Consider the following 14865-nt stretch of genomic DNA (forward strand, 5'->3'; position numbering starts at 1 on the left):
AAAACTAAGTACACCCTTACCGCTTCCATAGGAATCAAGAGGCTAAGTAGCAGACAGGGGCTGTTAATCAAATGCCCTTGGTTAAGTGATCATCACCAAGTGTGCCCACCTCTATAAAAGCCTAAGTTTTTTCAGATTGCTGGTCTGGAGCATTCAGGTGTGCTTTAACACAATGCCAAGGGGGAAAGATGACACAATGCTCTTAGAGAAGCAGGTGCTGCTGCCCATGAAATTGGGAAAGATTCTAAGGCCATCTCCAACCAATTTTAAGTCCATCATTCTACAGTGAGAAAGATTATTCAAAAGTGGGAAACATTCAAGACAGTTGGCAATCTTCTCAGGAGTGGACGTCCCCAGCAAATTCACCCCGAAGCCAGACCAAGCGACGCTCACAGAAACTGCAAAAAACCCAAGAGTTCCATCTCATGACCTACAGGCCTCAGTTAGCTTGTTAAATGTTAAAGTTCATAGCAGTATAATTATCAAAAGGCTGAGCAAGTATGGTTTGGAATGTTTGCCAAAGAACATGGCAGCATGGCTTTGGTTTGCAAAGTTGCATCTGAACAAACCACAAGGCTTCCAGAACAATGTCCTTTGGACAGATGAGACCAAAGTGGAGATGTTTGGCCATAATTCACAGTGCCACGTTTAGCAAAAATCAATCACAGCATATAAGCACAAGCACCTCATATCAACTGTCAAGCATGGTGGTGGAAGGGTGATAATTTGGGCTTGTTTTACAGCCACAGGACCTGGGAACCTGGCAGTCACTGAGTCGACCATGAACTCCTCTGTATACCAAAGTATTCTACAGCCAAATGTGTGGTCATCTGCCCAACAGCTGAAGCTTGGCTGAAACTGGGTCATGTAACAGGACAAGGATCCTAAGCATGCCAGTAAATCTACAACAGAATGGCTGAAAAAGAACAGAACAAGGTGTCGCAATGGCCTAGTCAAAATCCAGACCTCAACCCAGCTGAAATGCTGTGTATAAGAGAGTTAAGAGAGCTGTGTATAAACAAATGTCAGCAAACCTCAATGCACTGAAGGCTATCCAAGTGTTACTAAAGGTAGATCCAAGAGGTAATGAAAAGTGTACTAGGGCATATTAAGATACAGTGGTACCTTGTGATATGGACGGGACCTGTTCCAGAGGCCCGCCTGTAACGTGAAATGCCCGCAACTCGTAGCACTGCGTAGGCGCGATTTGGCACTTCTGTGCATGCGCGAAGTGCGATTTAGCACTTCTGCACATGTGTGAGCGGCAAAAGCCGGAAGTAACCCATTCTGGTACTTCTGGGTTGCTGTGGGACGTAACGTGAAAAGACGCAACATGAAGCGGACACAACACGAGGTATGACTGTACTGTGGCAGTTCCATGTTACCTACATAAGATGCCAATGTTTTAACCTCTGGCAAGACTACCTCTCAATGAAAGGAAGTCCATTTTTAAAAAAAACTGTCATCTTATGTTTTCCTCCTGTATATTTGATAAACTACTTTCCATTCTACATTTTAAGCTACAGGAAATCCATAATGTAGAAAGAAATCCAATAATTTGAGAACAAGGTAGACCAGAAAATATCAATGAGAATCATCTCATTGCCTAGACAGGCCATTTCCTGGTTCACGTTAAGAAGCCACTTTTAAATTTCTCCCAGGGCAGCTCATAGAAATCAGTGTGTGTGGGGGGGAGCAACATGATTGTAATTGGCCAACAAAATGTCTATGCTAAACAAATGGTAACCACACAAGGGAGGAATAAAAATGGGTCTTATTTTGTGTAAACAAATGGATGTTGTGGCAATGCAAATGCAAATCATATTGCAGATTGTGTTTTGAGTGCAGAAGTTATAATATGTTCAAAATGGTACATTCTTTACATGGTTTCCTGCATTTTTCTTCTTGCTATATCACCAAATGAAGAAATTACACTTCCGGGCCACGTGGCCAGCGTGACAAGCTGCATCTGGCGAGCCTGCACAGCACACGGAACGCCGTTTACCTTCCCGCTGGTAAGCGGTCCCTATTTATCTACTTGCACCCGGAGGTGCTTTCGAACTGCTAGGTTGGCAGGCGCTGGGACCGAACGACAGGAGCGCACCCCGCCGCGGGGATTCAAACCGCCGACCATGCGATCGGCAAGTCCTAGGTGCTGAGGTTTTACCCACAGCGCCACCCACGTCCCCACACTAGATAGTTGCCTATAAATGCCATGTCGTTACTGTGACCATATGGAGAGCTGTCTGCCTACAGAATCCAGCAAGGTAAAATTTAGCACATCTCAAAAACCAGTCAGAAATGTCAGGTTGTAGATATAATGTATGTTCCGTATGCCTGGGATGTTATTGACAGCTAGCAGATCATGTTGCAAATTTAGGTGGTTACACACAAAGCGCTACTGAATCCAGTAGCAGAAGTAAAGAAATAAACGCACACATGATCCCAAAAGGAATAACTAATATTGTTGCCACCTTCAGAATTTCCTGTATTGCAGGAGACTGAATAGCTATCCTACTAAATTATTTAGAATACTGAGGGATCCCTGTTCTTTAGGTATATATTCTGCCTTACCTGTAAAAATTTAGAAACAAAAAATTATAAGCAAAGCCAAGGAAGCTGACAGAAACATAAAATGCAATATGCAGCTTTCACATTCATAGCCCACGTTCATTGTTGTAAGAAAGATATACTCAAGCCTGTATAGATCACCAACCTTTATCAGAAGAAATGAGGAAAATGCATTCAAACTGAAACTCTAAAAGAGTCAAATACAATTGCGGGTGGGGAGGGGAGATTAAAATCCAGAGGTGTTCAGTTGTGCAAACATACTCACTGTAGTTATTGACATTTTAAAGCAGATAACTAGACATTCTCAGCAGACTGGTGGTTCTGCCCGGCAGCAGAATAACTGATTTCAAGAAAATGGGGCAAAGAAGACTGTGGTGGGAATCCATACAGGAAAAGTAAGTTCCAAAGGCAGTGCAATTCATTCCATTCTAGCTATCTCAGGGTACATGCTAGAAAATTGGAGAGAGACCACCACATTCCTTGATGACTCCACCAAGTTCATGACAATACAGTGAAATAATAAAACACTGTGCTTTTTGCATAATGCTACCATGGAAGTATAAGTTGCTTAACTCAGAATAGACCCATTAAATTAATGTGCATGGTCTACTCTGAGTAAACCTAGGTTGAGTAAACCACCCAAAACTGTGTAACGTTCAAAGTAAAAACATGCATTTTTTAATGTTGGCAACTTTAAAGTTTTGGAATTTACAACAAACGGCAGTAATCATAGGAAGAGACAACGTGTAATTATTTTACTGTTCCACCACCTAAAATAAAATAAAATGCTTGTTCACAATTCATAATTAACTGCAGAGAATCCTCAATTTCTCTATGGTGGTCACATGCTACATTTATAGTAATTTATGGTTGAAATTAATTTACGGAACAAGTCTGTGGTTATAACAGAGTGAACTAAAACCATTAGCTTCTGTAAATTATGAATAATGTGAATGTTAGCTACCACTCAAAAAGCACCAAGAAGTATGTAAGCATCAGTTAAAATTTAACATTTAAAACTTATTCTAACATTCTTGCTTGCTTCATGTGATGAATTACTGAAAAACCTTTCACTTAAAAAGTGGGGTAAATATGAAGGCTGCTGGTACCTAAAGCTGAACTTTATAGAATGACAAACCTTTTTAATCTTACAAATTGTGCTCCACCAAGTGGAGTCATAATCTAGACTTTGGAAAATGTTGGTCTCGACTGTTCACAATTTTGTACTGTACCAGTAAGATGCAAAATGGTTAGCATCAAGCTGGAAACTCATGACCTCCATATAAGACACACTACATTCAAAACACCGAGCTCTAAGAAAGAAGATGAAATCTTAACTGTCAATAACTTATGTCTATTAAATCAAAATATTTTCACCTCACTCCTTAGAAAACATTTCCAAACTATCCACCCATTGTTTCAAAGGACTTACTTCTGCTTATTCAACAGCACAATATTTCTTCACTGCAAATACATACACAGCTCTTGAAATGTTTTACTTTTCTGTAAGAGGTCCACAACTACCTATTTTGCTAGAACAGTTACACTGATCTTGGGTCAGCAACACTTTCAGTTTATTTCTAAGAAACAACAGTAACAACAGTCTTGGGCTACAAACAAATGCACAGCACCACCAACACAATATGGTTTCATTCTGTATATTTTTGTGTTTGCTTTTGTTTGAATATTACCGTATATAAACGACCCCATGCATAAGACAACCCCTATTTTGGGGAGCCCTCAACAATTGCTGAGATTCTTTTGTAAGTTTGCTGAGCTGTTGAGCAGCTTTTTGAGCATCCCCCACTCTGGCTGAGACAACTGGTGCCGTAATACACCGCATACTGGCACTCACCAAATACTCTTCCTAAGGCGGGAAGAGTGGGTAAGCAGCCTCCTTTCCAACATTTTCCTGCTACCACCACAGCACCAGCCCTTGCTTACTTAGCATATTAACCCGTGCATAAGATGACCTTCAATTTATCACAAAAAAAATCAGAAAAAGGTTGTCTTATACATGGAAAAATATGGTATTTTATTGAGTTTCAGAACAAACAAACTAATGCACACCAACCAATGGGACTAAGACCCATTGAACACAGTGTGTTCTACTTCTGAGTAAGCATGCATAGGATTGCTCTGTCAATGCTACAGTAATTTCTCTGATATACTACCCCCCTACAAATGAATGATCTTCAGGGTAGCTTATGGTTGTAATAATACCCCACCCCCAAACCTGCACAACTGAGTAGCCCATGGTCCCCCAGTCAATGTATATGGCCAGAACATACCTTCCTTCAGTTCTGTGGTCTCATAACAATTTGCCGCTGAAGTACTGTAGGGTTTTCTTTTTGGCAGGGAGGCTGGAATAAAGCTCCCTGAAGCAGCTCCTTTTCTGGCCAAGGTATGGGGCCACTTTAATCTCCCCTTTGCCATGTTGTTCCTGGGAAGGACCTCCTAATGGGCCCTGGCTGATGGCAGATAGCTTCCCAGTTCGGAGGCAAGAATATCGCTATTAGACATATGGAAGGCCGAATTACACTAAGCCAGACCATTGGTCTACACTGGTTTTCCCAGGGTTTCAGAAAAGGAAATATTTCAAGCCCTACCTGGAGATGCTCTCCTACTGAAATACAGTCTTTCATAGATATTACAAACACACATACACATCCTCTAACGGTCCAGTTCAAGAACAGAACAGTTTTAAGCAATGGCACTGCTTTTATAATCACTTTAAAACTTTAGATCACAATGACAGCATTATATCTGCATAACAGCGAATGGAAACCCCCACCAGAGCTTTAAAGCCCATTTGCTTCTCTTGTTCTAAAGAGAAAATGAAGACAGAATCTACGGGAGTTGCTGGAAACCTCGCCGGGGTGGAGCCCGCCAACTACAGAGAAATAGTACTTTTTAACCAGTTAAGTTTCCTTGCAATAGTATGGCCTACATTTACCGAAATAATGAATAATAGTTCATGAAAAGAGCAGTTTGAGAGAATGAGCAGAAACCATGTTATCGGACAATTAGCACCCAGTAGTTAAAATAACACTGCCATGTAATGTTAAACTGTGGAAAGTTTCTATTACAATAAATAATGCACAACTGCTGTTCTGATACATACATGTAGAAGGCCATTCAAAAGATGGGCAATGCTAATTGTAAATGGAAACTTAGGAGAAATGAAGTTATTTAGACACTATCCAGTTGCAACATATTTTGTTAAGGATTTCTAGTGCAACTGAGCAGCATCCAGTCAGGCAATGGGGCAGTGATCACCCACTCTTCTCCGCTTAGATTAGCACACTGCTCATTCATGTATACATCGTATTAAACCCCTTGCTGCACAACCGCATCATCACTAAGGGCACAGTCCACTCCCAAAGCCTTAGAATGCAACTTTAGAGGCCTTGGGAATATGATTGTCAGACTTCCATTACTCCATGTATAATCTTGCTCATTACAATTCCCGAAGCTCAATTCAAGTTGAGAGAGTTTGCCTGCACAGTTCCAAATTGCTTTGGCTCTATTTATACATGAGTACATCTTAATAAAATCTCAAAAGAATTTCGAAGAGTGGCTGGGGCAACTCAGTCTGGTGGGCAGCAAATAATAATAATAATAATGCATTTCTGATATTTATAGTGCATTTCTAACCATGTGTTGATACTGCACTGATTTCCCGCTCCCCACTCCCTCATGCTCTTGCTAGTCCACTCTAGAAAAGGAACTTAATCCAGGCTTAGCTTTGCTTGTCACTTTTGTAGGACTAGTCCCCCACTAACAAAATGGTAAAAAAAGTATACATTTTGTATCTCTTCCACATTGGCGGCGGGGGTGGGGGGTGGGGGAGAGACTAGTTCATCACATGCAGTTTCCCTCAATCCATTATTTCAAGGGTGGGCCTCTACCTTAACTATGAAATGCTCCAAGAAACCTACTGGGAATAGGGGAGGGGCAACTACTACGATAAATGAAAGAGAATGGGGCATCAGAATGCAGCACAGTGGAGGCAGAGTTATTCACAAGAATTGCTGCTGTGGCAATCCCCCTTTCTATTCACCCCCGTTTCTGCAGGAGGGAGCACGAACCCCCCATCACAATCCCAAATTCTTATTAGCAGAGGTCCAGAAGCTCCTCACAAATGTATTAGAAAAACTAATACATGAGACTTTCATTAAACAAATAATTTGGCTTCTTTCTTCGATAGGAAGAACAACCGCAAGCAATGAGCTAAAACTGGTCATGTCAAAAATTCAGAACTCACAAGCATTCTAATGCCTCCCTCGAAGCAGTAGAATTGGCATTATAGAAGTTGAATACATTGACACACACACAACTGTTATTTATATACCACACAGAGCAAGGTTAGATACAAGACTGATTTCACTCTTCTTTTTTAGCAGGAGACAAAACCACCAAGGCTTCAAGTTTGTATGGAAGAGCAAGCAACCACACAATCAGTTTGGAAAAAAGTATTGGGGGTGGAATCATCACCCTAGGACTTATCTATCCTGATTTTCAGAAAACTGATAGACTTCCAATGACAGATAGCAGCAAGACAATCACAGATCTGATACAGAGAGAAGAGACAGAAAATGAAAGCAGTCTTTAAATGCAAACTTGGCTTTCCAACTCATCAGACATTTCAAACATGGTCAGTACTACTGAATAAGTAGCCTACTTCTACTCTGAATTAATGTAAGGATTTTCTTTTCAACAGTTTGCAAAAGTACAGTCCAAGGGCTATATTTGGCACTACAGTTAAGGCTTTACACGTAGTGGTTTTTTTATCATGTCACCAGTGTGTGCAATTATGTGATTCTTACTGGTAGCCACTGGTCATCTTAGGATACTTCAGAAGACAGGATGGTAACAAATCAATGAAGCTGAACTGTTAGCGAGCTTCATACCATGAACAGGCAAGGCATGTGTCAGAAAAAACAGCAGCAGACAGCTGCAGACCACAGGTTTAAATCTGTAATGGCTTACAAGGCCCATATTTCAAATACGGATCTCTTCTCTTTGTTCTGTACAAGCAACAGAAGGCCTTGCTGAACTTTGAAAAAAGAAAACAAACACTCACAATTTCTAATGAGATATATCCTTAAAAGAGTGAGTTGAATAATAAAGAGTTTATCAACAAAAACTCCAACGGGAAAAATTAAGCCGCAAAGCCTGTAACTGCCCACTTCAGTAGAGAGAATATATTTAATCAATGTGGGACTAAACTGAACTGATTCTGAATTAGGCACACAAATGAAATAATCTAAACCACTGCAGCACAAGATTAGTCCAAATGATATTCAGTCAGGGTTGCCATTTGTCCAGGAAAACCTGAACATCTCCGTTTTTTGGGGGGCCAACATGCCCATCTGGGCAGGTTTTTACATTTTAAAGGAAATGTTCGGGTTTGGGAGATTTGGGGGGGGGGGGTTGGGGGCACGTGCATGCTCAGTACGGCGCGGTGCTGCAGAAGAGGAAGCGCCACAACAAAGCGAGGCCATTGCAGCGAACATCAGGTAGGAGCTGGGGTCCTGCCTCTGCTTGGGCTGGCAGTGGCTCAGGCTGCTCTGCATGCCGCAGCCACTGCTGGCCTGAGCAGGGGAAAGAGGTGCGCTAGTGTGGTAGCCCCCCATGCCTTTTTTCCCAGCTCAGGCCAGCAGTGGCTTGGGCTCCCCTCTTTTTTGCTCTTCAATATATGGCAACCCTAGTTCAGTAAAGCTGAGAGAACTTCAAAATGTCATAGCAGTCAGTTTGATCTGATGCAGCCTAGTGATCTGATCACATGTACCGTATTTTTCGCTCCATAGGACACACTTTTCCCTCTTAAAAACTAAGGGGAAAAGTCTGTGCATCCTACGGAGCGAATGCAGGGTGGAGGAAGGCAGGAAAAGCGTGGATCTTGCGGGCTTTTCCCCAGGAGGGAGAGGGGACCGCCGCTCCCCGACCTGTTCTGGGGGCTGGGGAAGCTCGGGCTTCCCCCACCCCCAGCCCTGCAAGTTCCGAGAGCGGAGACGTTTTGTGCAACCTTGCCGCCGCTCCCGGACCTGTTCTGGTGGCTTGGGATGGGGGAAGCTCGGGCTTCCCCCGCCCCCAGCCCCACAAGCTGTGGGAGCGGAGGCAAGGCTGCCTGAAACCCCCTGAGCACAGCGGCAGTCCGTGCTGCACTCCGGGGGTTTCGGGCAGCTATCCGCAAGCCTTCGGAGAGCAGCAGGAGTTCTCGCTGCGATCAGAAGGCTTGCGGATAGCCGCCTGAAGAGCGGGAGGGGTCGGTGCACACCAATCCCTCTTGCTCTCCAGGCTTAGCTTTGCTGGAGAGGCTCTGCACAGTTTTCCCTCTCTGCGCAGCGCCCCTTCAGCAAAGTGGGAGGAGAAATGGAAGGGGCTCCATTTCTCCTGCCGCTTTGCTGAAGGGGCGCTGAGCAGAGAGGGGGAGAATTCCCCCCCCCCTTTCTCCTCCTCCTATGGTCCGGTGCGTCCTATAGAGCGAAAAATACGGTATATATCAGCTTTATTAGGATGGGGCGTAAATTTACGTATTTTTGTGTTTTTATGTTGCAAACTACCCTGTAATCCTCGGACGAGGAGTGATGTAGAAATTTAATAAATAATAATCTCAAACACAGACTGCTTGCTAACGAAACAGCTACCCAACAGACTACCTTCAGTTGAGGCTCCTCCTCATGCAGACGAAGCTAGAAAACCCCTTGAAAACAAAAATGATTCCCAAGAAGCTATTCATAAATGAATAAATAAATAAATAGCCACCCAATACATTTTTTTTTTTTTGGCCTCAATACCATATCTCATTTATATTGGACAAATTATTTCCCCATAAAGCAGCTAAGCGGGGACCTGTGTCTTTACTATAGCCCCCATCATCACTGAACACTGACCATAGTGGTTTAGGCTGATGAGAGAAGGGAGTCTGCCAACATCTGGAAGGCACAGCCCCCCCCCCCCCACTATAGAAGTCTAATTGCACTGATGTCTATCACGGAAAACTGCAAAGAGAGATCAAAATTATACCAAAGTGGTTGAAAAGATATATCCTGACATTTTATATCACATGCACACCCATGTACTTAACATATGCATTACAACATCCAGCAAATTTTAATGTCTTTCAAAGTCTACAGTATATTGCATATTTGATGGAAGTAATAAGAGAGAAAGGGATTATTACAGGAACTTCATTGATCAGTGGTGACTTATGAACAGTAATAACTTCTTATTACCTCTGGACTCTGTGTAATTTCACAAGCTATATCTGCTTCTGGTTTGTGATTTGCCTCTAAAATGTTTTCCTACTGCACAAGATCTCATCGTAATAATTTGCAGGAGCCTGTAAATTGATATTCTGTGACCTAGCACTGCAAGTGAAATTAGAGACAGGAGTGACCTAGTGGGCTAGCAAGCCTAGCCTCAAACTCAGTAAGGCTGTTCCAAAACTTGTGCTCTAGTGTTCTCAGCAACCCACTTGAAACTTCAAAACAGAGTTTCCCTTGAGAGACTTTTAGTCAGATTGTACACTTACCACAATCACATATTTAAGAAAGGCTTTACCTTTTGAGAACAAGAGAAAGGTGTACTTTGACATCTTGATTGGTAGATTACGGTACATTAATTTTTAATAGAATGGCTCAATCATATATTTTATTTTTAGGAAACAAAACCTTACGTAGGTTATGCACATGCGTACACACAGACATTGCAGAAACTTTCATGCATTTAAGAATCATGCCTGGATGCCACATAATTGAAGTGGAATCATACTAGATCTCATTTTAGTGAAATAGATTTAAATGTATTTATCCTTTGATCCTCAAGCTTGCACTCTAGTATATGATTTGAACAGATGGGCATCCTAGAAAATCCAGCTGTTGTAACACGGATATTAGGCGCTTTGCACCAAAATACAGCAATGTATAATGTGTATGTAAGATATTCACAAAACCTTAATAGGGAAATCTTGATAAGAAGCAGCCACAATTCCACTGAATCATTTATCTTATAAATTTATATTAAGATATATCATACCCTGTGTTGGAAAAAACCCCTACTTTGATGATCAGAAGGATAACATTAAAAAGCCAGGAAGTTCATGGTTTACAGGTGTATCTTCTATGACCTTGCATTGCCTCATAATACTTAGCCAGTGTGGTAGTTTCTTAATAATGGGTGACATTACATAGGCATAGTGAATTACCTAGGTCCAGTTCATGGTTTCAGCTACATCGCAGCTTCCACTTTAAGCCTAGTTAATTTTACATTATCCCCCATTGTCCTTGGTTGTGATAACTTATTAAGCAGGTCTTTTCAATTTTTACAAGTTGTTGAGGCTGTAGGTACCAAAATCCAATCTCCTCTAATGGGAATTCTATTGCTAAATGCCGTGCAACCCTGACAATTCAGAAATTTATCCCATACAAACATTACCCCTGAATGTCAATTGTAATATAAAGTAGGTTTGTGAACCGTAATACTCTGGCATTTAAAAATGCATCTAACAACACAAAGTCCCAAGATATTAACACAAATCCGTAAGCAAGAATATGCTATAGAGAGCAATACTGATATGGTGACTGAAATAGCCATCTGTTAAAGGAGAATGGAAATTTGGTGTTGCCACACGATTTGCCCTTTTAAATACATGTGCAGTTAAGAAAAATTGGTAGATAGTATTTAAAGTTATTTAAACTGGGGGAGATGTATCAACATTTAACTAGAAGAAAACTGGGTACAAAATCCTAAAGTGGCAGGTAAGTGATCTTCAGGTAACAGAGTAGGAGAACCATTTCAGAGAGAAAACTCCATCATCATTATCACCACCACCACGAGTTTGATCAACATATAAATCTTTGCAAAGCTGAATAACAGGCAGATATGAATTCCACAAACCTACAACTTTTGAGTTCAGTCCACTTTAAGGAAGATGATTGTTTCCAGTAAGAATTCCATCCTTTGGCACAATATATGTTTATCTGCTAAGTATGTGGAAGGGAGGTTCAAGAAAAGCCATACTGACAAGAAGAAAGCCACTTTCTCATCATGTACATTTGAATAAGCAAAGTCAAGAGAAGGGAGGCGGTGGCCCACATAATTTATGAAGAGACTTCTATACCCCACCTTTAAACTTCTCAATACACACCCAAAAGGCAGGATGTACCATAAAAACAAACAATATACTTTCAATAACAACAATAACAACAACAATAATAATAACGAAGCTCAAAATAGTTAAAAGTATTCAGAAGAGAAAGAGGATTGTTAAGTTGCCTTTCTCAAGGTGTGGGTGCCTCAAGTGTGGGTGGCGGAGACTGGCAACTGGAGTACAGATGGGAAACAATTCTTTCCCATACCTGGACAACGAGAGGGGAAAGGGGTGGGGGTGGGGAGCTATCCCACCTTGTCCGCCTCGCCCCCTGCAGGTCAGGGCCCTGCCCCTCACGCCCAGCCCCTGCCCCTCCGGGCCCAGAAATACCTCTAGGCGAGCGCCTGGAGACCCTTTTTAGTTGAGGAAAGTTGAAAAGAAGACCCCCCCCCTTCCGCTGGGAAGGGGCGAAGGGGGAAGCGAGGCGCTCCCTCTTGGGGGGTGGGGGGAAGAGAGAGAGCGAGGAAGGCGAGGGATGTCGACAGAGAAGCCGCGGGAGGGCGTGTGGGCCCCTCCCGGCTTCTCTCCCCATTGTGGAGGAGCAGCAGCTGCCGCCTCAGCGCGCTCCCCTTCCCCGCCTCGGCCGAGCGAAGCCCCAGCCCCTTGGCGCCGCCGCCGCCGCCGCCTCCTCCTCTCACCTCCGGTGCCGTCCGAGTTCTCGTTGAGGCTGCCCGAGGAGTCGTGGTGGGAGCCCACACACCCGCCCATGGGGCCCGGCCGCCCCGGCCCGGAGACCCGCCTCCTCCTCCTCCTCGCCCGAGCTCCTCCGTCCCCGTCGCTCTCGCCGCCGGTCGGGCAGGCGCGCTGGCTCCGGAGCCGCCGCCCCCTTCCTCCTCCTTGTTGCGCTCGCCCCGGCCCCGCCTCAGCGCCCGCCTCCCGCGCTCAGGCGCCCGCCCCGGCGCTGGCGAGCGGGGATCCCACCGCCGCCGCCGCGGCCTCTGTCAAGGCAGCAGGCCCGCCACAATAGCGGCAGCGCCCGGGCCGGAGAAGGAGCTCTGGCGGCGAGGAGGGGCGGCGGCAGCAGCAGCAAAGGCAGTCCTGGGGTCTGTCGTGGGGCTGCCCGGCCATGCTGCCGCCTCCGCCTCTCGGGGAGGAGCTCCTCTTTCTTTTCAGCGCCGAGGGAAATACGAGCCTTTCCACTTCCCGGAGCGCAGAGCCTGGTGGTGGCTTAGCACCCGAGCACAGACTGCCTCGTGGAAGGCGGAGACCCGCAGGAGCCTCACTTTTCCTCCCCAGCCGGGCTTCACAATCGCTTGGCTCCTTTACTGACATGGAAAAGAGTCCCAAGAGCGCCGAGGTGGCATTATTAAGGGGCTGAATCGTCAAGCCCTCCGCCCTCTTCCCAAGCAACCACTGGGGAAGGCCTGGGACTTGCCCTCTGCACAGTCACATCATTGCCTCAACTTGCCAACCTCCCTGGAAAGAGGAATAGCCTCTGGAAGAAGACCCTGGCTCCACAACCTGAGAAGATAACTGGCCTTTATCCCCTCCATCTCTCCGCTCCTCCTCCTCCCCACAATCTGGAGTTAATCTTTGCTGTCAGCATCAGAGCCCTTATGCCCCCAGCATCATGCATTAGCTGCTACTCTCTCTTCCTCCTGCCCACATCCGGTGGTTGGAAAGGAGAGTGTTTCTGAGCACAACTAGAGTGCCTTTCTCTCACCAGGGTGTAGTCCGCATACATGTAGACTAGACGCTTTGATCTGAGCCTCACTTCCATGATTTCAGTTAAGTGTTGTGTCCCATGCTTTTTTCTGGGGGGACACGGGTCTGCATGCCCCTAAACATTTTGTGAATCTTAAGTTTGGCCTCATTGAGGAGCAGTATTTCAATCTGAGTAGGAAAATGAGAGTACTGTACCCCTAAACATTTTTTTAAAGAAAAAAAGCACTGGTTGTGTCTAGCAATATGCTAGAATGACATGGGGCATGCACTGGATTACCATAATTCATCAATTAGGATGTTCCTCAAAATGTATTAGTGGAGTTTCCTTGGTTTCCTCCCTAATAAATGCACTAAAACATTTATTTGTGTTGGTGGTGCTGGTTGTTTTAAAAAGAATACTCATATTTTCCTTATGTAACACTGGAACAGTATTAAAAATGCAAGCATACAAGAGAGATCACCATGAACCCCTAGAGAAGTGCACAAGATTGTAAACAACTGTAGCCATATGTGACAACAGCAATGCCCAATTTGCAGATTTTTATTTCACACTCCCACATGGCAAGGTTTTTTCTTAAAATAGTACTATTTGCAGCACATTGATTCCCAAGGGGGTTCCCTGGAGACTGTAGATAGGTATTGTAAAAGGTGTGTTGGCATGTCCTGAACAGCAACTGTCATCAAACCCATACTGATATTAAAGTGAATGCCCGTGAGGGAACTACGGTATTTGTTGGTGCTGATGTGCTCTTCTTTGTAGATATGACTCCAACACTTAAGTACAATGGTACCTTGGTTCTCGAATGGCTTAGTTGTTGAATAAATTGGCTCCCAAACACCACAAACTTGGAAGGAGGTGTTCTGGTTTGTGAATGTTTTTCGGAAGCTGAACGTCCAACACAGCTTCTGCTTGAGTGCAGGAAGCTCCTGCAGCCAATCAGAAGCCGCACCTTGGTTTTGAATGGTTTCGGGAGTTGAACAGATTCCCGGCACAGATTAAGTTTGAGAACCAAGGTACCGCTGCATTGAAACCTGGACCTTTTGATATACTTTCCTCCTAAGTTTTCACTTTTTCCTGCAATTAGTCACATATCATTCTGGGACTGAGTGCAAAGAGAAACAGGAATGGTTTTTGAAAAGACACAATATACTTGATTAGATCTGAGCAGATGGCATACCATCATAGACCAACAACAGCCCCTGAGTTTTGATTGTGTAAGCAAGTGTTAAGCAACACATAAACCACATTGTGGGCACATTATTTTGTTAGCGGACCTTGCCTACAGATCCTCTAAAGTCAGGCATGTCTATGGTCCTTCAAATGATTGCAGCAATATTTATGTTTCAGTACTCTAGTCAAGGAATTGCTTTCCTGACATTTGGAGAATCAGTCCTCAGGTGATCTGTCCACATCCAGAAGTATTCCATGCTGAAAAAAGAAAGTTTTCAGATGCATGCCACTAAAGTGACAA

General features: G+C 44.0%; 1 protein-coding gene across 3 annotated transcripts in view; it reads right to left on the bottom strand.

Moving 5' to 3' along the window:
• Positions 1 to 12548, bottom strand: part of UBTD2 (ubiquitin domain containing 2) — a 40469-nt gene extending 27921 nt beyond the window's left edge. The window contains exon 1 of one of the 3 annotated variants that reach the window (XM_083430979.1): positions 12367 to 12548. In XM_083430979.1, coding sequence (XP_083287105.1) covers positions 12367 to 12436 — 70 coding nt within the window. In that variant the 5' untranslated portion in view covers positions 12437 to 12548. Of the gene's footprint in view, positions 1 to 4862; positions 5023 to 12058 lie in introns of those variants that run through there. The other 2 variants (XM_083430977.1, XM_083430978.1) reach the window with 2 other exon arrangements.
• Positions 12549 to 14865: the final 2317 nt, after the last annotated feature.

Source organism: Podarcis tiliguerta (assembly GCF_965153285.1).
Source record: "Podarcis tiliguerta genome assembly, chromosome: 2".
In the NCBI taxonomy this organism is placed as follows: domain Eukaryota; kingdom Metazoa; phylum Chordata; class Lepidosauria; order Squamata; family Lacertidae; genus Podarcis; species Podarcis tiliguerta.